General features: G+C 41.9%; 1 protein-coding gene across 4 annotated transcripts in view; it reads left to right on the top strand.

Moving 5' to 3' along the window:
* SHC3 (SHC adaptor protein 3) overlaps positions 1 to 21,575 on the top strand; it is a 150,410-nt gene that overhangs the window by 40,905 nt on the left and 87,930 nt on the right. For all 4 annotated transcript variants that reach the window (XM_067744999.1, XM_067745000.1, XM_067745001.1 and 1 more), the window contains one exon: positions 3,550 to 3,620. In XM_067744999.1, the coding sequence (XP_067601100.1) occupies positions 3,550 to 3,620 (71 nt within the window). The remainder of the gene's footprint in view (positions 1 to 3,549; positions 3,621 to 21,575) is intronic.

Below are 21,575 nucleotides of genomic sequence, written 5' to 3'. Positions count from 1 at the left end.
GTGTTCACGTAGCACTGCAAACGTGGTGGTGGTGGTCATCATGTAATTCCCTGAAGTTGGTCATGGTCTTCATATAACTGTGAAAGCAGTGGAGGTACTGACATATCTGTGAAGGTAGTGGTGGTAATCATATAACTCTGAGAAGTTAGTCTACATGTTACTCTGCTACATTTGTCATGATATTCACATGGCTTTGCGTTAGTGTTGGAGGTGGTATTCACAAGAATCTGTGACACTGGTTGTGGTCACGTTCATATAACACTGCAGAGTTGGCTGTGTTATTCAAATAATTCTGCAAAGTTGTTGTTGGAGGTATTCATGTGACTCTGCAATAATCAAGGTGATAGTATTCATCTAACTCTGTAATGTTGGTCATGTTATTGGTTATTCTGTGAAGTGGGTGCAGGTGGTCTTCACATAACTCTGCTGTGGTGGCCATGATATTCACATAACTGCAATGGTGTGGTGCTGATGATATTCAATTGATGTTGGATGTTGGTTATGGTATTTATACAACCTGTGGTGTTGGTTGTGGTAGTCACATAACTCAGTGGTTTCGTTGGTGGTAGTCTTCCCATAACCTCATCATTGGCTGTCTATTCCCAAAGCTCTGTGACTTTGGTCATGGTATCCACATAACCCTGTCATGGTGGGGGTGTTTGCATACACATAATCAGCAACTGTGGTAGGTGCGTTCATGTGGTTTTATGATGTTGTTGCTGATGTTATTTCCATGGCTCTGTGGTTGGCCAGGTGTTCACATTTCACATACTACCATGGTGGGGGCAGAGGTGGTGTATGATGAGGCAACCCAAGATGGCTGTTCTTTGTTCTCTGTGCATTCCCTGCTTGACCAGTACTTGCTTCACTTATACCCTACTCACATGGCTGACCTTCCTACATACTTGCCCTCAGTCCAAGTTAGTGATCATTCTGATCTTTAGATCAGGGCATCTCCACTGTGATAGCTTATCAAAGGGGCGGTGAGGGATGTGCTCCTCTGCTGGTTTCGCTGGTAACTGATTGCCAACCTGATGTCAATTCCCCCTATAATTGGTAACCTCCCTCTACCCTGGGAGTGAAGACTACTGCCATGTCCTGCCTGCCCTCTGCTGCACACGGCAGGTTGTCACTCTAGGACCTTGCTTCAGACCTGTAAGGTCCCCCTATCCATTAAATTGTTGATGTCTCTGTCACTGACTCCGAGCTCTTTCTTGGGTCTTGAGGCTGGGCAAGTGCAGGGCTTGCAGGCCTGTAGGGTGCAGCCCAACAGGTGGTATTCAAATAACTATGTGGCAAAGGTCGTGTATTCACATGACCCTGCAACGTTGGTGGAAGTTGTATTCACAGATGCTGTGAAATTCATCACGGTATTCCTATAACCTTAAGACGCTATTTTGTTATGGTGTTGGCATAATTGTGCAACATTTGTGGTACTACTCACATATCTTGTGTTGGTGTGGTGATGGTGTAATTCAGATAACACCAGGACTTGGTCATGGAACTTACATAGCTCTATGACAATGGTAGTGTTGGCATTAACATATCACTGTGAGGTAGTGATATTCCCATAACTGAGAGAGCACTTACAGAATTCACATTATGCTGTGGTGGTGTTGGTAGTATTTACATATCTCTGCAATGTTATAAAGTGGTCTTCAATAACTCTGTGACAGTGGGCATAGTAATCAGATGATCTACAGTGGCCACGTCATATTCACACATCTGCAATGGTGGTCATGGGGTTTCCCTAAGCCTGTGACCATGGATGTGGAATTTGCATAACCCTGCAATGGTGGTGGTGATGGTAGTCATATATCTCTGAGAGATACTGACACAACTTTGCCACTTTGGTGGAAGTAATTACTTTGGTGGAAGTAGTTAACATTAATTTGTAATGTTGCTGGTGGTGGTATTCACTTATCTCTGGGATATTGTGTTGTTCACATAACCGTGACAGTGTTGGGTGTGGCAATCTTATAACTCGGTAAAGTATATTGTGGTCTCCACATACCTTAGTGACAGTGGTCGGCATATAACTCTGCTGTGGTGGTGATGGCATCCACACAACTCTATAATAGCAGTCACATAATGATGCACTGTTGTTCATTGTTTTCATGTGACTTGTGACATGTTGTAGTATTACATAATTCTGCAATGTTGGTCATGGTATTCATGTAACTTTGTGATGATGTTGCATAAGTCTTCGACTTTGGTGGTGGAGGTAGTCATATAACCCTGCGATGTTAGTCTTCGTATTCACATGATTCTGAGATGTTGTCATTTTAATCATATGACTCTGCAATGTTAGTGGTCGTCTAATTTGTATGTCTCTGTGACCATTCATGGTACTCACATAACTGATGAAGGTGACAGTGTTTAAAAAACTCTGTGACTGTGCAGTGGTTAGAGTAATAGTCACATTTCAGAGAAGTTTAAAGTTTTGTTTAAAGTTATATAAGAATATATGACAGAGCCAGGCTCAAATTCAGGCTTTCTGAATAATTCAAATGCAGTCTTTTCTGTACTACACCATGAGATCTCTTCCTGTTAAGTTTAAATTTAAAGACATTGGTATAAAACATCTGTACCGTCAAACTCCCCAAAGGCTTTGGAACACAAATATTCTATCTCTTCGACTCCAGTGGTGTGTCTATAGCTTTAGTTGTGGCCATATATTCACATATACACATACATTTTCACGTGTAAAACTGATAAAAAGTTTAGCTACAAATTTAGATGTGTAAGTTGAAATTCTGAAAATTTATGTTAAATTATGCAGAAGAGGTCTTTCTGGTAGGCCAAAATAAAGTACCTTTGGGGGTAATCTATAGTTTATTCATATAACCCAAAATACATTTATTAAATAATGAAGTTTAATGTTGGCCAAAATGTTGGTATTATAGTGTTTTCATTCTTTCTTTAAAATTATAAACTTCTAGAAGCTTTGTAAAACACTAGAAATGTGATGCTGGAATGTTGGAGTTTGGGTGGTGGTTACATGACAGGTACATGTTTAAACAATCATTGAATTATACATTTAAGATTTCTGGGGACTTCCCTGGCAGTCCAGTGGTTAAGACTTCGCCTTCCAATGCAGGGGGTGCGGGTTCAGTCCCTGGTTGGGGAGCTATGATCCCACATGCCTCATGGCCAAAAAACCAAAGCATAAAACAAATTCAATAAGGACTTTAAAAAAGGTCCACATCAAAAAAAATCTTGAAAAAAACAAATTTCTGCATTTTACAGCATGCTAGTTATACCTTGACAAAAGTTTTTGCAAATGTATTTCTAAAGAAAGCAAAAATACTAATGGATTTCAGAAAAGTTAAGCATAGTGTCAAATGTCAGCACTCAGGGTATTTGCTGATGGGTGTGAGTTATTACTTTTATTACTTTTATAGAAACGGAACAAAGTGTCACCATGAATAAAAAGTTAAAATGTGGCTAAGAAATGTGTATGCCTCCCAAAATGGCCTTGTTGTAGTTAGGAATTGTCTCTTCATGTCAGTTCTCAGTGTTCATGATTTACATTTTCTCGCCTTGCAGTACTTGGGGTGCATTGAAGTTCTTCGCTCAATGAGGTCACTTGACTTCAGTACAAGGACACAAATTACCAGGTAAGCCCTCTTGAAAATGGACTCCTGTGATTTTACTTTGGAAAGGAATGCTTTCTGAGGTTAACAACTAGAAATTTCCAGAGGGGAAGTCTGCCCCTTGAGTGCTGGTGACTGGCGACAGGGAGTCAGCACCCACTGTTTCAAGTCTCTTTAGTGTTCATCCATGTTTGTGACATGTGTGTCTTAATACAAGCCCCCTGAAGGACACTCTCCACTTCTAAGCTCTTTTTATAATTAAGCTGGAGCGTTTATGTTTTTTTCTTTAATAAATGAAACTCTAAGACCAGATTGATATTTTAAAATCTACTGAACTGTGTTATTTCTTTTTAAAAAGAAAATCAAGATGTCAGAGAGAATTTCCAACAGTATACATAGGGAATAAAATGCATAGAATTGGAAGTAGAAATCTTAATGGGAGTAGTAATTTAGAAAGCTGACCAATTATTTTAAGGTGTCAGTGGTTTTGAACAGGTTTATATATTCTCCAACATCAACTAGATTTTAAACTTCTTGAGGGTCAGTTCTGTTTTTGACCATTGTTTTTAAAAAATTCATAGTCTAGTAGAACGTGTACCTTTAGAAAAATGCCAATTTCAAGTCATCTTGAAGAAGAGAACCGGAAAGCTAGGACTGAGTCTGTGAAATAGCTACATTTCTGAGGGCAATGAGCTTATATTGCTTTGGCAGTCGTGGAATTGTTTAATCTAAATAGTGATATCAGAAAATGCCTCATTTTTATTTCATTCAAATCTCTCTATTGGATACCTTTGGATTAGCAAGCCAAAAAGTAAAGATTGAGCTTTAGAAAGCAATTATTGGTAGTAATTAGCTACTCAGTAGTGTACATTGCCTCAATTCTATGCTTTAAGCACAACAATGAAACCTCTTCTTGCTCATTGAAGAAATTCGTGTTCAAAGGGTTGAAGTTCCCCTTCTCTCTAAAGCAACTCAAGGCACACGTATTGGGAGCACACCGACAGTAGTAATCTATACCAAGGGAATAATCCATCTCTACATATTTGTACAAAATGGTTTATGGAAATTGCCAAGGCAAAGAATGGTATTTTGAAGTGAGAGCATTTAAAAGAAAAGTTTGAATGTTTAATCAATCATTCATTCATCCCAGCCATGAAAAATGCACGTGCCGTGCGGGGTGGGCAGAGTGCTTGCCCGTGGGCCTGGGGATACTGGAACCTGTGACACTGGTCACCTTCTTGTGGGTGGTGGCAGTGTTTTTTTTTTTAAACTTACAAAAAATTGAAGTATATTTGATTTACAGTGTTGTGTATGGTGCATTTTTTTAAAAGACAATTGTCGACCATTTCTACTGAATTCACTTTATAGATATTAGAACTTCTGAGATGATTTTATGTCATTTTAATTCTTCTGATGTATTTATCAAGTGTTTACTGTGGCTGTGCACATGCAGCATATGCTGGCCAACTTGGGCTGTCCTGCTTTGCAAGACCTCCTGGTTTGGGGGCAGAAAGATGCACATGCAAATGACTGAGGGGCCTGCGAGGGGCGCAGAGCAAGTCGGGCTCCTCAGGAGTGGAGGTGGGTGGGGACCAGTGAGCATGCCCAGTGTGCCCTTGGATGAAGGTCTCAGCACTATTTGAGACCACCTATAGTAGTGGTAGAAGAAAGCCGTGGAACAGATATCCAATCCCATTCCATTTAGATTTCAGCAAAGGTACAGCAATGTAATGGGCCAAGTGGAGTGCCATTCTTTGACTCAGAAAACTTGGTGCTGCATTCTGGTTATACCATAATTGCTTTGGGTTTATTAGACTTTTAAGAAAAAATCAATTTATTTATCTTAATTGAAGTATAGTTGATTTACAATGTTGTGTTAATTTCTGCTGTACAGCAAAGTGAATCAGTTATACATATATATATATATACATTCTTTTGGGTTTATTAGATTTTTAAAACTATGTTTGCTTTTCTTTATGATGCTTTCTATTGTTTGCCTCATTTTTATCGTGTGACATGTTTCTTATTTTAGTAATAGCCAGAGACAACTTGTAGGAAACAATTTGACAAGTCAGCATCAGAAAGAAGCCTTTGCACCCAGGACAGGAACGCCCAATGATGTCCTGTAGACGTGGCATATTTTAAAGCCTACGTGGTAGCTGAGTGTTAAACACCCTATGATTAAACTCTACCACCGAGGTTTACTTTATATACTAAAGTCATTCTTGAAAGGTTTTAGGGAAATCTAATGTAATTGTTATATTAGGCCTTAGTAAAACCTGTTTCCAAAGCTTCTTAGCCATGCCTTTCATAAAAATACATATATATATATATATATATAGCTTTTATAAGGAAACAACCAATCCCTACTCATCTGTTCCGCTATTTCAAGGTTTGGGTGTGTCTTTTAGAGGCTCTGACAGCCAAACCAGATGTCCTTTTGTTGGGGTCAGTTTAGTTTTATGCTGTTCCTGAGTCGGGGTTCAGATTGATTGTGGTGCTTGCAATCACATCAGCATTGGATTACTGATCTCTTACTAATAGGTCACTTTAAAAACTACCCGGGAGCTGCCATTGTTGGTGACTGTTAATGGCCTTGCCCTCCTAGCGCTCTGGGCAGAGGCTCTTGGTGACTCGTTCACAGTAATCAGTGCCCGCCGTGTGGAGGCGATGGCCTGTATGTGGAGCCCAGCTCTGCTAATTTCTACCCCAATGGTTGTTGTGGGAAATAGAACAATTTCTATATCTGATGCCCACAGGACAGGCCCTGGCAAAAGGGCAGCCTTGTTTAAGTGTTTGCTCCGTCCTGTTGCCTGAGCTTGTATTCAACACGTACTGGGACACAAGACCCCAGTGTCCAAAGAAGTGAGTGTTGGCAAGCATGGGGGCATTTGAGGGCATATAGATCGTGGCCTCGACAGCCACTGCTTCCCCGGGTCAGCCTGCTGGTGGGGTACATGGAGGAGTTGAGAGATTCAGTATTTGTGAAAGTCTGCCCAGGGGACAGATGCACACCAGAAGAAGAAATATCTCCTGTAGAAAAACTAGCTTCCCAATGTGCCCCTGGTCACACACCCGGCATGGCCTCACAGAGGGCGAATCTCTTGAGCTCCTTCCCCTCAATGTGTCCTCTGTCCGGGAAGACTCCCTACTCCCTTATGACAAGGCACTGTTAAGGCCATACAGGAATCCCGCTGCTGAAGGTGGGCCACTCTAGAGCTTGTGGCAACTGCCCTGTGCTCCCTGCCCCCACACCAGGAGCACGTCACAGTCCTTGAAACCCACAAGGGACTGTTCTTCCCGCGTAGATTTCACACCGTGCTGTGCAGCCCCTGAGGGCCTTGGGGGAGGTTCTTAGCTTGGTGTCACCCTGGGGTAGGTGGGGGTCCCAAGCAGGGAGGACCCAGGTCCCCAGTCAGAGGTCAGTCAGAGACCTCGGCTTTCATCTGAGTTAAGCCACTGGGTCTCCACACGAGGTGACTGTGGTACAATGCTGACAGCCACTGCTCCGGCGACTGGCCACTCTGCCCATGGGAACCACAACCTGCGTCTCCCTGAGACGTCCTCTCCTGCGACATCCTCTCCTGTGACTTCTCTCACCTTGCCTTGGGGGAGGGGTTGAACTGAGTTATTGTACTTCCCATCAGAGCGTGATGTGCCTCATCAGATGGGGCCCACTCCGGGGAGATCGAGCTCTCGGTCTGACACTTGGAGAGCAGCCTGTTGGGCCGCCCTGCAGGGCGACAGGAAGCTCCCATGTGCTGTGGTCATGGGAATAACACGGCCTTACTTTCTTTCCCCCATCCCATCTGCTAATCTTTATTTGATTTATCGTGTTAAATTTTATCTATTATGGGAAATCACCTTAAGCCGTTTTTAGGGCATGGAAGGCTATAAATATATACGCAGTTAAACCCAGAGCACTCAGCAAGGTGGTCCTTCTCCAACAGTAAGTGTGAACATCTGATGTGTATTTTTGGTTCTAAATGACCCCAGTTGTTCTCCTGCACTGCTTGGACTCATCCGATAACTGCTGAGTTTGCTTTCCACTCAGGCCCATGTAGACATGTGGGCTCAGTGTGCGTGGTTTTGCTATACTTCCTGGGTGAGCTTCTATTAATAAAATGTTGTCCAGGGCCCATGACAAACCTGCTTTTCCAAATTGTAGAGAGTAAACAGTTGGATCTAGTTAACGGTTTTCGTTTCCCTCATTTTAAAGTTGTCATATTTTCAGTGGGCCCTGAAGATACTGGTTTGGCCCAGACCTTGGCCAGCACTGCCCGTGGATGTGACCACTCCCTAGCATTCCGCTTTGCATCCACACACTGGGGGGTTCTACTTTGGAATTGGGGCTTTTCAAAAATCCCCCAGGAGCATGCATAAACTCCTTTTGGTTTGAAACCAAACTCAAAATTTGTAAAAGGAGAACATTCTTCTTTGGGGAAAGTATTTCCTTCTGTTCTTATTCAACCTATTGATGGGGTCTCTGGAGACTTTTATCGTGGATGCTAGCACATGTATTGAAGTTCAGAGTCACCTGGCCACGACCTTCTCATGTTACCACAGCCGGAGGAGGCAGAGTGTAATGGACACAGAATCAGCCGTGAGCTGGTGAGTGGGACTGAACTCTGTGACACTGGATCTTCTCTGTCTGATGTTTCATGAGGGGACTTTGGTTAGAAGGTAGATGTGTGACCACGTGGAATTGGTCTGACAGTGCTGGGCACTGTGATAGCTGCAGGGGCGTGAGTTTGAACAAAATAGCCGGCACTGTCTGGAGGCGGAGGGGAGAAGGGAGCCCAGAGACGAGGTGTTCAGAATCACGGATGCTCCTGCTACAGTGAGAATGGCGGCCTGGCTTGCAGGGGCATTTCTCGCCAGTCGGGTGCATGGAGGGGTCCATCCTCAGCCTGAAGGAAGGCAAGTCAGATGGCCTCGGTGCAGCGTCTTCACTCTGTCCACCCTCCCTTCCCCGAGTCGACCTGGCAGGCTTGGTAACACTCACTCCTCCAGTCACTTCTGGCTCAGTGCTCTCAAAAAGAAGAGAAAAAGGCCAAGGTAAAACCTTTCACCATGCAGTCCTTCAGCTCCATCCAGTCCCCGTACATCCTCATCCGTGTGCATCCATCCCAGCTGCAGTGCATTTCCCCTCGTGTACTTGAAGGCCCCCCGGCACCGTGCGCCTCCGTTGGACTTCCTGCAAGAGAGGGGCCAACCAGGCTGCGGGCCAGGTGCCCTGGCCCCCTCCCCCCACACCATATCCACTGCAGCCCTTCACCATCTCGCTTCAAACATTTGTGTCGTGTGGCCATTTCATCACCAGTTCATGGGGATCAGAGCAGTGCACAGGGTGTGGTTTGGGAAAAGGCCATATTTACTAACAAGATATTTGTGTTGTTTGTGGAGGCTTTCCCATCCTCAGGGCAGCATTCACCTGTGAGGAGCTGTGGGGGCAGAAGATGGATGCAGAGGACGAAGGGCAGGTAAGGCGTTGGACACCTCTGCCTCTGGGAGAACTGCACACAGTCCAGGGAATGACACGGGGTCTGGTTGCACTACCCTGAACAGTAGAAAGGTGGAAACACCCAGGAAGGGTGGGGGTGGGGGCTCTGAACATCTTCTTTTCAGGTTTGGGGTGATCGTTCCCTCTTGGACTGTGACACGGACTCCACATGCTGCACCAAACCGGCAGGACTTTGGCTCTGTAGCTTTCTCACTTTGCAGGCTGACAGGAAGAATTTGGAAGTCCCTTTTTTGTAAACCCATCGTATCAGTGATGTTAAGATGTGTGCTTGACACCTGGCAGGTGACATGGAAAACAAGGCTGACTTTTGCTTAGGTGCCTTGGTGCTCCACGGATCTGATCTCTCCAGTTAGACTCCTTGGTCATAATATTGGAGAATTCCTTTTTCACTACAAAATAAACACCTGTAATGTTGATTTAAGTTCAACATGCCAGGAAAAGGAGCAACTCTGTAAAAGTCTTCCCTGAGGCTGGTTGACTCTCAGGATTAGAAAGGAGAGCGGCAGGTGTGAACAGCCTGCACACCCGTCCCTCTGTACTCGACTAGTGCAGGTTGGTTAACTTGTGATTTTAGCCTTACTGGCTCGTTCTAAATTTACTTTTTCGGAACACGTTTTTCAGACTGAGTCTCTCGAAGCCTTCCACCCCCAGGGGGACGAGGCCTGGCAAGGGGGGGAGTTAGTGTTTTCTCAGTTTAGAATTCTTTTTGAAAACACCAGCTTGCCTGCGTGCAAACGCATCCGGGCTTTGGATGAAGCAGGCTGAGTCCTTCCGCTTTACTTCTACATCGTTACTCAGGGCTTAACACCAACCAGAATAGTTGTGTGCCCCTGTGCCTCCTTCGTCATCATTTGCGTGTGAGAATGTGCTAGACAGGGGTGCATGGATCACAGGTGCCCAAGAAACCACGACCGGGGAAAGAGGTCCAGAGTCACAAGGCAGTGGGACAGGCAGCAGGAAGCATGGGAAAAGTACCTCAGAAACATGGAAGAAGGTCCCTGGGGCCTGGACAAGTCTGGAAGGACTTCCTGGGGAAGGGAGCATTTAACCTCTGGTGAATTTCTCCCCCGACCACATGGCAGACCAGAAGGAAGCATAAAACTGAGGCAGTTGCTTCCACTTGGGCCCCACAAGGGGTTCTGCCTGTCTGCCTCTGTGCAGTAATTCTAATGCCTGACAAAGGGTGGGGCCTGAGTCGGATGCCATGAAGGAACACAGGGAACTGTCTGCACCCATCTGAGGTCCTGCCCCGAGCCCGGCTGCCTTAGGACATCTGGGCCCTGGGGCAAAGGGACACTGGTGTCTGCTTTCCGATAGGCCTCAATTTCATGTTCTGTCTCTTCATGCTAATACATGTTGAGGCATTCACATGCTTTGTGAGGATTAAATGAGACATTACTTCTGGAAACACCTGGCACAGGCTATGTACAGGAAAGGTCTCAAGGCCATTCCCTTGACCAGACCCACACGTACATGTATGTGCCTTAATCTGTCCTCTGAGCAGACCCTGAGACTTGGTGTGGGGAGCGTACTAGGGAGGGTGTTGTAGGGAGCAGAGGGTGGGAGTGGGCTGAGGGTGCTGGCAAAGCCTCTATCAGAGCAGCAGAGGCCAGACCCTGGCCCTGGAGGCAGCGTGGCCATGCTTATGCAGACATCCCTGGAACCTAGAGTAGGCTGGGGGCTGTGAGATGACAGCTCTGTCTGAAGGCTTGAGGCTCCAATCACTCAGCTCCTGGACCTGTCTCTCTGAATTGGAGTTTTCTCTTGGGACCTCCTCTCTGAGCAACTGTCCCAGCCTGATCTTTGGACAGCAGTCTGCTGACCCACATAGCAGAGCTGTATTTACATGGTTGGGGTTCCTCACCTAGCAGGTGAGTAAAGGGATCCTTGCATACTGGACCAGAATTACCTCTCACCAGAGAGGTGCATTCCAGCTTCTCATTACCTCTCAGCATTGGTTTCTTGCTCATGGAACAGGGATGGAACCCACATAAGCAGGCTTGTTGAGAGTCTTAGAAATGAGACCTACATGGGGCTGCACCTGGCACACAGTAGGTATTCAGCAAATCTGGATACGGTTTTTACCATGGATTTAATTTTGCCGTTCACTCTTTCCAAATTTCTGTATATGATAATATCAACTGCAGATTGATATTACTCTAATTATCAATATCAATCAATTCAATTCAGGGTAGCTTTTCTAGCTGAAAAGAAACTTTGGTTTGATGCAACAAACTGAAGTTACTGAAAAGGATAAAATATTTGGTAATGTGGCATTAATTTTCACTTGAGCCAATATTATCTAGTATTTCATTCTATCTTCCTGCTTTGCCAATTGCTGCTGCTGCTAATAATAATAGCACTAGTATTGAATACTTACTGTATTGCTCTAAGCATGTTATTCATTCATTCAACAAATTTTTATTGATCACGTACCATGTCTAGTCACTGTTTAGATATTAGGAACAGAGCACTAAATAAGAGCAAACCTTCTACAGCAGAGAGAGAAAATAAGCACACAGACATATACAAAAGAAGGGTGTTAAGGTGAACCACATGAACTTATCGCTTTTGTAGTTGAAAGTCATCAAATGTCAGCCATTTCATGTCGTTTGGCGTAATAATTTCAGATAGTGGTGAGAGCGTGTGGGGTCTTCTCTCAGGATCCCTGGGAGGCGGGTTGTGTGCATTTTGGAGATGAGGAAGCTGAGGATCAGAAAGTTTAGAAAAACTGTCTAAGATCACAGAGCCAGGAAGTGGCAAACTCGAGATTGGAACCAGAGCAAGTCGGAATCTAGAATCAAGAGTCTCCTGTTGCTGCTTGATCAAGAGGGTTGCATCCTTCAGGAAGCCACAAGTGCTGGCAAACACCAGACACACTGGGCCGGGGGGCACACTTGGAAGAAGGAAATTCGATGTTAATTATAAAACTCCTTTCCTGACCACAGTGACATGATGGTCTTGAGCAGGGCACAAAGAAAATGAGGCACTTGCAGTCCAGTTGGGATGAATGGGGCAAATATACATAAGGAAAATGGTCAGTTGGGGGGCAGAGTGGGCTCTGCAAAGACTGTGCTACTCCTATTCTACTTGCTTTATTCATCCTGGGAATGTTTGTCCTGTGCTTCAGCAGCACTTCATTGAATTTCACTAAATAACGGAAAGAAATATAATAAATGTGTCCTTAAAAACTTTTCATATGAAAAGTTTGTAGAAAGGATGAGGCCCTTGCCACCTTAACTAGCTCAAAGTGAGTAGGGTGGGTTAGAACGGGGAGAGGGGAAGTGGGAAGCGGGTGACTGGGGGGTGAGAGGATAGATGAGATGAGGAAGGGTGGGCTGGGTGAGGGGCTGCGAAATGGGAAAGGCTGCGTAGGAGTGGGGTGAGACGGGGTGGGCTGGGTAAGGTGGAGGGGGCTGGGTGGAAAGGACAAGGTGCCATCTTTCTCTCCCAGAGGTTCTGGGCGAGTCGTATTCCTTTTCTCGCCTTGACCATTGGAATAAACCGATTCTTATCTTTTTCCCAAACTAGAAAATACAGACATTATTCTACTTCCTTGTTTCTCCTTTCATTTCAAACACTGGTTAACACTTTGTCAGGATGACCCCATCATCATAATTTTCTGGCAAGCTGGTTATGGAGATCAGGGGCAAGTTATGTAGCTGTCTCTCCCAGTGAGGGCATAGGGCCCAAGGGCATGAAAACTTCCAACCATGGGACCTGTTCCTATGAACCTGGGTGGAGATATCTTTCTACTGACAGTCTGCTGGCTGGGTGTGTCAAGGTCAACTGGGCATGCATGGACCGGCAGCTCAGGGCTTGGCATGGGCTTGGATCTCCAGTTGACTGTACAGATGAGCCAGGATCTCATAGGATGTGTGGCTAGGAAGGGCAAGTGGCTAGGATAAGTTCATTGAAATGTTGTCATTGAAATACAGAGAAAGGGGTTAGATACAGTGTCTAAGAGTTTAAGCTGAGCAAGTTGAGGACTTTGCAGAGCCTCATGTGCAAAGCCTCAAGATTTATTTGTTTGTTTGGTTATTTTTTTACTTCTTTAGCAGCTGGCTGTGTCTCCTGGTGAAACCTTTGGTTGGTAAAGACATGTCACTCTTTACGTGAAGGTAGAGGAAACAGGAAACTTGTCAATTACCATGATGCCCTGCCGTGGAGATTCTGTTGCACTGGGTTGGGGCGAGGCCTTGGGTGATCCCCAAGGTGGCCTGCTAATATCTCTGGATGATGGCAATAAGAACAGAAAATCTTTGTCTCTTCTCTACCATATTACACCACATGAAAAGGAATTCTCACCTAACCTGGGCTCCACTGTACTATGGATTTCTTGAAGAATCCAGCAGGCTGGACATAGAGGGGCCACACAGATATGTCTGACCTGGGACAGGGTCCCCAAAGATTTAACACACATACACATATCATCTCATTTTCTAGAGCAGTGGTTCTCAAACTTGGACATAAATCAAAATCACCTGGAGACCTTGTTACACCAGATGGCTGGGCCCCACCCCCAGAGTTTTTCATCAGTAGGACTAGGGTGGGAGCTGAGAATTTCCATTTCTGTCGAGTTTTCAGGGGGTGCTTGATGCTGCCAGATCAGGTACCACACTTTGAGAAGCAACGTTCCAGAGTTCTATTTTTAACTTCTGAACCATTTGCAACTACCATCTATGAAGCCACAGTTTGAAAATAGGTCCATTTATTATTTTTCCAAGTGATCCCACTCATCCAAAAATTTTAAAAATGGAGAGCATACATGGCTTGGTGGCTTAGAATGGTTTAAATAGAATCCATAAGATGAATATGTGGCGTTCATTCCATACTCTCCTTGAGGACCATCTGGTATGGTGTATATTTATAATCCTCATGCCAGAAGCACATTTGTGTCAGAATGTACCCCTCTGATTGCTCCTTTTCTGACTCCTTCTCTGAGTTCACTTACCCCAAATATATCATTCCATAAGGAACCCTTTGCCCTTGCCGAGGGCAGCTAGTGTTGCAGGTTTTGGAGTCAGATTATCCGGGCTTCTACTAGGCTGAACAACATTTCAGCTGTGTGATCTTGTGCAAATAACTTAAGTTCTCTGTGTCTCACTTTCCCCATCTTTAAAATGGGAATCATAATGGTACCTTCTTCATTGGGTTGAGAAGAAATTGTGTTAATATCTGAAAAGCACTTAACATGCTGTCTAGTACCTGGAAGTGCTCAAGGCATGTTAACTAATACTGATATTTTCATTTTTATTATATCCTCTTGTTGTTGGTAATCTCATTGCTTTAAATACCACTTCTAGGTATATAAGCCACAAATCTGTATCTGTACCTCTGGATCTTCTCTTAAGTCCATCCCTGTATTTTTAGCAGCTGACTGGACCTGTGTCTTCTTGGAGATGCTCGGTCAGTCGCCAAGTCCTAAGCAACCTATCTCTGCCTCTCTGTTCTGTTTACATCCGTCCATTCTCACCTCTATTACCATAGTTAGGCCCAGCTCACGTCTCCTTGAATGCTTGTCATAACTACAACCCACGCATTCTCCCGAAGTAGAAACCAGGGAGTCAGTCTTATATCATCTCTCCTCCCTGTTCAATTACCAATGCTGTTGATTCTCCCTTGGAAGCCTCCTGAATAATTTCTCTCCTTTCTTCTAGTCTCTCTCTCTCCTTCAATTCTCTTTCTACTTGCTAATCCTGAATGTGCCTGAAACATATTACTTCCTGTTAAGTTTCATTGTTTTATCCACTACCTGCAGAATACAATGAAAAATATTTTAATGTTATTCAATGTTCTATTTGACCTGCCCCAGCATAACTTTCCAAATATATTTCTTATAACTCTCCATTATGCCTCCTTTGCACAACCACACTGACCTACACACTGCCCCATTCTCCTGGTCCACTGTCATACCTCAAGGGCAAAGATTCAGCCACAAGAAGTATTTGCTTTTGCCTTGAGCTATAAGACCACTTTGTCTGAATTGCTCTACAGGCTTTTTACGTTCTTGCACATTGTATTAGACTTTTAAAGACACAGGCTATATTTCATCTACTCTAAAATACCATCTCCTATACAAAACACTTCATTTTTTATAACCACTAAAAAATAAAAAAGAAAGCACTGCCTATTAAAATATGACACAATGCTTTCACGTCACTTAGATTCAATTTACATAAATTGAAAAAGCTATTTTGGAATTTTGCAGACACAGATTTATATCATTATAATACTTCTACGTTTGTTAGAAGGAAAATATAAGTAAATGAAAAAGGTATTCCTAAAAATTTCTTCTATTTCAGAGTCTGAATATAGTGAATCTTCTTTTTTTTTGACTTAGAATCTTGCTATCTATGTTTTTTTTCTAGGCTTTATTGTCCTTTAGGCTATTTCAAGAGCATTAGAAATCAATAAAATTGGAATCAGAAAAAGAATAGAAAAGATATTTGAACCTGAAAAGTGTTTTTTAAAAAGCACTAAAATTGATAAACTACTACTTAGACTGGTCAAGGAAAGAGAGAGAAAATTCAGATTACAGGTAACAGCAAGGACACATTACTACAGATACTACAGACACTGCTAGAATAAGAAGGGAATATTATCAACAATTTTATATCAACAAATTGAATAACTTAGATAAAATGGACAAATTCCCTTAAAGTTACAACTACCAAAGTGGCTTAAAGAAAAAATAGGTAAACATAATAGGTCTGTATCTATTAAAGAAATTAAATTCATGGTAAAAACAACAAACAGGGAACTTCCCTGGTAGGCCAGTGGTTAAGACTCTGCACTTCCAGTGCAAGTGGCATGGGTTTGATCCCTGGTCGAGGAACTAAAATCCCACATGCCATGTGACGTGGCCAAAAAATAAAAATAAATTAATTAATTAAAAAGCAAAACCAAACAATAAAAAAATCTTCCCACAGTTTGCTAAACTCACTTATTAGTTCTAGTAGCTTTTATGTAGAGTCTTCAGGAGTTTCTATATAGATGATTATGTCATCTACAAATAAAGGCAGTTTTATTTTTTCCTATCTAATTTGTATGGCTTTTACTTTTCTTTTTTTCTTGTCTTACTGCACAGACTAAGATCTCTAGTACAATGTTAAATGAGTTGTGAAAGTAGACATTCCTGCCTTGTTCCTGATATTAGAGGGAAAGTATTTAGTTTTCCACCATTAACTGTAATATAGGCTATAGGGTTTTTGTGGATGTCTTGTTACCAGATTAAGGAAGTTTCCTTCTATTGGTAGTGTGCTGAGAGTTTTTATCATGAATGTGTGTTGAATTTTATCAAAGGCTTTTCTGCATCTATTGACACTTTCATATAGTTTTTCTTTCTTAGTCTGCTGATATAAGTAATTACATCGATTGATTTTTTTAATGTTGAACCAACCTCTCAAGCCATGGATAACCCCTCAAGTTTACGATGTATTATTATCTTTTTGATATATTGCTAGACTCAATTTGCTACTATGTTGTCAGGGTTTTGTATGTAAGTTCACAAGTTATTTTGTTTTTGTTTTTGTTTTATAATGCCTTTGTCTGATTTTGGTATCAGGGCAATGTTGGCCTCAAAAAATGAACTGGGAATTGTTCCCTCTTATTTTCTGGAAGAGACTGTGAAAAATTGGTGTTATTTCTTCTTTAAATGTTTGGTAGAATTCACCAATGGAACCATGTGCCCCTAGAGTTTTCTCTGTGAAAGGTTTGTTTTGTTTTTTTAAAAAAATTATTTATTTATTTTTATTTTTTGGCTGTGTCATGCCCATTTCTGTGAGAAATGCTATTGGAATTTTGATAGGGAGTGCACTGAATCTGTATATTGCTGTATATGGTATGGATATTTTAACCGTATTAATTCTGTCAATCCATGAGCATGGAATATCTTTCCATTTATTTGTACCCTCTTCAATTTCTTTCATCAGTGTCTTACAGTTTTCAGTGTACAGATCTTTCACCTTCTTGGTTAAATTTATTCATAAGTGTTTTATTCTTTTTGATGCAATTTTAAATGGGATTGTTTTCTTAATTTCTTTCTGATAGTTCATTGTTAGTGTGTAGAAACACAAATGATTTTTGTGTATTGATTTTGTTTCCTACAACTTTACTGAATTTGTTTACTAGTTCTAACAGTTTTTTTTGGTGGAGTCTTTAGGGTTTTCTATACATAATATGTCATTTGCAAATAGAGATGGTTTTACTTCTTTCTTTCCAGTTTGGATGCCTTTCATATATTTTTCTTGCCTAATTGCTCCGGTTAGAACTTCCAGTACTATGTGGTATACAAGTGGTAAGAATGAGCATCCTTGTCTTTTTCCTGATCTTGGAGCAGCTTTCAGGCTTTCACCATTGAGATGATGTTGGCTGTGGGTTTGTTACATATGTCCTTTATTATGTTGAGGTATGTTCCCTCTATACACAGTTTGTTGAGAGTTTTTATCATGATTGGATATTGAATTTTGTCAAATGCTTTTTCTGCATATACTGATATGATCATTATAATTTTTACCATTCCTTTTGTTAATGTGGTGTATCACATTTATTGATTTGCAGATGTTGAACCATCCTTACATCTCTGGAATAAATCCCACTGGATCATGGGGTATGCTTTAATGGTTGTTGAATTTAGTTTGCTAATATTTTATTGAGGATTTTTGCATCTATGTTCATCAGGGATATTGGCCTATACTTTTGTAGAATTCACCAGTGAAGCCATCTGGTCCTGGGGTTTTCTGTGTTGGGAAGTTTTTTTTGGTTTTGTTTTGTTTTTTTGTTTTTGTTTTTTTTTTTTGCGGTACATGGGCCTCTCACCATTGTGGCCTCTCCTGTTGCGGAGCACAGGCTCCGGACGAGCAGGCTCAGCGGCCATGGCTCACGTGCCCAGCCACTCAGTGGCATGTGGGATCTTCCCGGACCGGGGCGCGAACCCGTGTCCCCTGCATCGGCAGACGGACTCTCAACCACTGCGCCACCAGGGAAGCCCGGGAAGTTTTTGATTAGTGATTCTATCTTACTAATGGTCTGTTCAACAAAATCTTTATACATGCAAGAATATAGATAAATCTCAAAAGCACTGTGCTGAGTGAAAGAAGCCAGACACAAAAGGCTGCATGCTATATGATTCCATTTATATGACATTCTGGAAAAGGTAAAGCTAGAGGTGGAGATCAGATCACCAGTGGCCAAGGTCTGGAGGTCGGGGGGAGAGGATTGACCACAGAAACGGCACGGGGAAACCTTTCAGGGATAATGGAAATATTCTATCTTTTGATTTTGTGGTGGTTACATGACGGTACATACCTTTCAAAACTCATAGAACTGAACATCTAAAAGAGTGAATTTCACCTTATATAAAATATCTCAAGAAACCTGTCTTTCCACTATTGTCTCTGAAATTGTTTTTCAAACTAATGATACTCATTCTGCAAATTGTGATGTGTATATGCAGGAAATGGTAACTACATAATGACTGCTGCCTGGCCCACAGAGGTTTCAGAAATGTTAAGATATGAAAAAAATGTGCCTCTTAGAATCAATTCATTGTGCTTCCTTCTATTCCCTAGGGAAAAGAACCCTCTAAACTTTTAAGACCTTTGATAGCATCATCAGAGACGGAATTTTCCTTACACTTCACAGACTTTGATTAATAATTATTGGGTCAGTTAATGCATTTTACATCAGAGAAGCTTCTTAGACCTGAACTGGAAGGTGGAGAATTTTGTGCCTTGGGAAACATAGGGAGTGCACAGACAACAATCAGGCATAAAATTTTCATAAAATAACTCTATTCTGTGGATCAAGATGTATTCTTTTTTTTTTCTGGGTATAAAAATGACACCAAGAAATTAATGTGTGCATATTGGTACAAAATTGGACTGTATAGAAGGAGTGTAACCTCCTACCCACAAACCCAGCACCACATTCCAACTTTCAGATGCACTCTTTTCACATTTTAACATCTCTGAAATCTGGATGCAACTATATTCAGTTGTATCTTAACCTATTCCTGCCCAGTGGACTACAGTTGTATGTTTGCTGTTATATCTGAGCACCTGACAATCTGCTTGCTGTTCATGTCAGCTCAGGTAGACAACTTTGACCCTCAATGGTCAGTCCACCAACCATTTAAGGGAACATGAGTCTTCAGAGTTGGTCAAAATCCTTCCCCCAAGCCCTTTTGGAAAGGCCAAGGGTTAACTCTTGCATAATAGGCTTCAGTGGCTTCTAAGAAAATACCGAAATAGTCATGGAGTGTTCTTTTAAAAACTGCTGTCTCACCTACATTCTTGATGGCTCAGAGGATGATTTTACATAGAAATGCATAGATACCAACAACTGAATCAGAATGTGATTCAGAAGTGTTGAAACCACAATGCAAAGAGATTGGAGGAATATTTTAGTCTATTTATTTCACTTACCTATTTCTTTTTACATATACAGAAGAGTGATAGATAGATAGATAGATAGATAGATAGATAGATAGATAGATAAATATAAATCTATGCATTAACAAGTCTAAAAAAGTTCTCTCAAAGTATAAAAGAAAAGTTTTAAGTGATGAAGTATTGTGTCATAGTTTTTTCTTTAGTTGTGGGACATACAATATGCATTTTTTCTTTATTTCTGGGACATAAAATATGATCTATATTGTAGTCAGTTGCATCTTCAGTTTGGCTAAATGTAGCATTTCCTTCATGTTTTCTATGCATTTTAAAACATTTTATGTGATTTTAAACTAACAGAAAAGGTGTAAGAATAGGACAAAGGATTCCTGCAAATCTCTATTTTTTTTTTCTGAACCATTTCAGAATAAGTTGGAGATATTGTGCTTCTTAGACCTTAACTACGTAAGAGTGTCTTTCCTAAGGACAATGGCATTTTCTTACGTATCCAGAGCACAGTGATCAAATCTGGAACTATAACACTGATAGAACACTATTATCGAATCTACAGCCCATCTCCTCATTTCATCAGTTCTCCTGGTAATGTCCTCCATAGCTGTTTTTGCCCAGTCTAGGATTCCATCCAGGCTCGCACATGGCATTTGGTTGCTGTGTCTCTTTGGAGTCTTTTAATCTGGAACAGTTCCCCAGCCTTTCTTTGTCTTTCTTGACATTGACATTTATTAAGAGTACATGTCAGTTATTTTGTAGAATTTCCGTCACTTTTAATTTTCCTGTTGCTTTCCCATGATTCATTTCAAGTTATGTATTTCTGGCAGTAAACAATAGAAATTGTGTCCTTCTCAGTTCATGACATTAGAAGGTACATGGTGTCACTTTGTCTCCATATTGATGATGTCAACTTTGATGAGTGATGGGGTATTTTTCATATACATTGTTCATATAATAGTGTTCAGACTGTATATAAAAGTTTATGTTCATCTTTCCTCCTTTAGAATCATAAACATTTCTCATCATTAAAAGCTTTCAGTATTTATTGTTTATTATTTAAAAAGAATAAAGTCTAAAATGTCTGAATGCAGTGGGGACTGAGCCAAGTTATCTTGAAAGTTGGGTTTGAATTTCCTTGATGAGCTCTCAGGGAGGTATTCTTATGGCCCACAAAGGCAACAGGCTATCCCTAGAAGAGACCTAGGCCCTGGACCAGCACATAGTAGGTGCTCAATCAAAGTTTTTTGAAATCTTAAAGTTTCATGAATCTAGGGAAATGACTAAAAATGAAGCATCAGAAAAAGCAAATTGCTAATAGTGGCAGCTCAGAAGGTGTGATTAATATGACAAACTCTGAGTGGAAAAAATGATATTAAATTTCTCCTTCCTTTTGGCCCCCTGGGCCTTTTCTATGAAAATTAGTGCAGCTACATCTGCTGAGCAAAATGGAAGGCACTTGTTTTAGAAGACCTGGCTTCCTTTGTTGGAATATAATATTGTGGGATAGTGTCCTTTCTCTTCATATTTTAATTTTCTACTTATAACCTGGAAAAATGAAGACTTGTTGGATAATTTCCAGATTAGCAACTTGTAACTCCTTTTGAAGTAAAGCCTTTAAGCACTGGAAAGTAAATTCAATTAGCTAATCTGTAATTTAGTTTAATGTACTTTAATACCTAAAATATCAGAGAGAGAGACATATTGTTGAATGGTGAGTCTCATTCTGTCTCCTCTGGGGGACATGGCTTGTGGCTGGTGTTCTTTTAAAAGAATGAACTCCTTCTCTTCCTCCTGCCTGCTGGTACCTGGCCTGGCTGGTATCCTTGCTGTGCGGCATCCGCCTCAGGACCCAGGGTCTCTGCAGCGCCCCCTTTTGTGGAACTTGTAACTCTGCTTGTCACCTGGGATGGGAGCACCTGTGTCAGAAGTCTCCCCTTGCAGGGCTGGGGCGACTGGCTCCCAGCTGCATCATGCAGTTTCTTCCACACTCTTGTGAGGCCCTGGTCACTCTTTGTTATGCTCTCTTCTATTTTAACAAAACAATCCTCACTT

Source organism: Pseudorca crassidens, chromosome 7, assembly GCF_039906515.1.
Source record: "Pseudorca crassidens isolate mPseCra1 chromosome 7, mPseCra1.hap1, whole genome shotgun sequence".
In the NCBI taxonomy this organism is placed as follows: domain Eukaryota; kingdom Metazoa; phylum Chordata; class Mammalia; order Artiodactyla; family Delphinidae; genus Pseudorca; species Pseudorca crassidens.
Note: the sequence above shows the minus strand (reverse complement) of the source record. Positions and strands in the feature narration are given on the sequence as shown.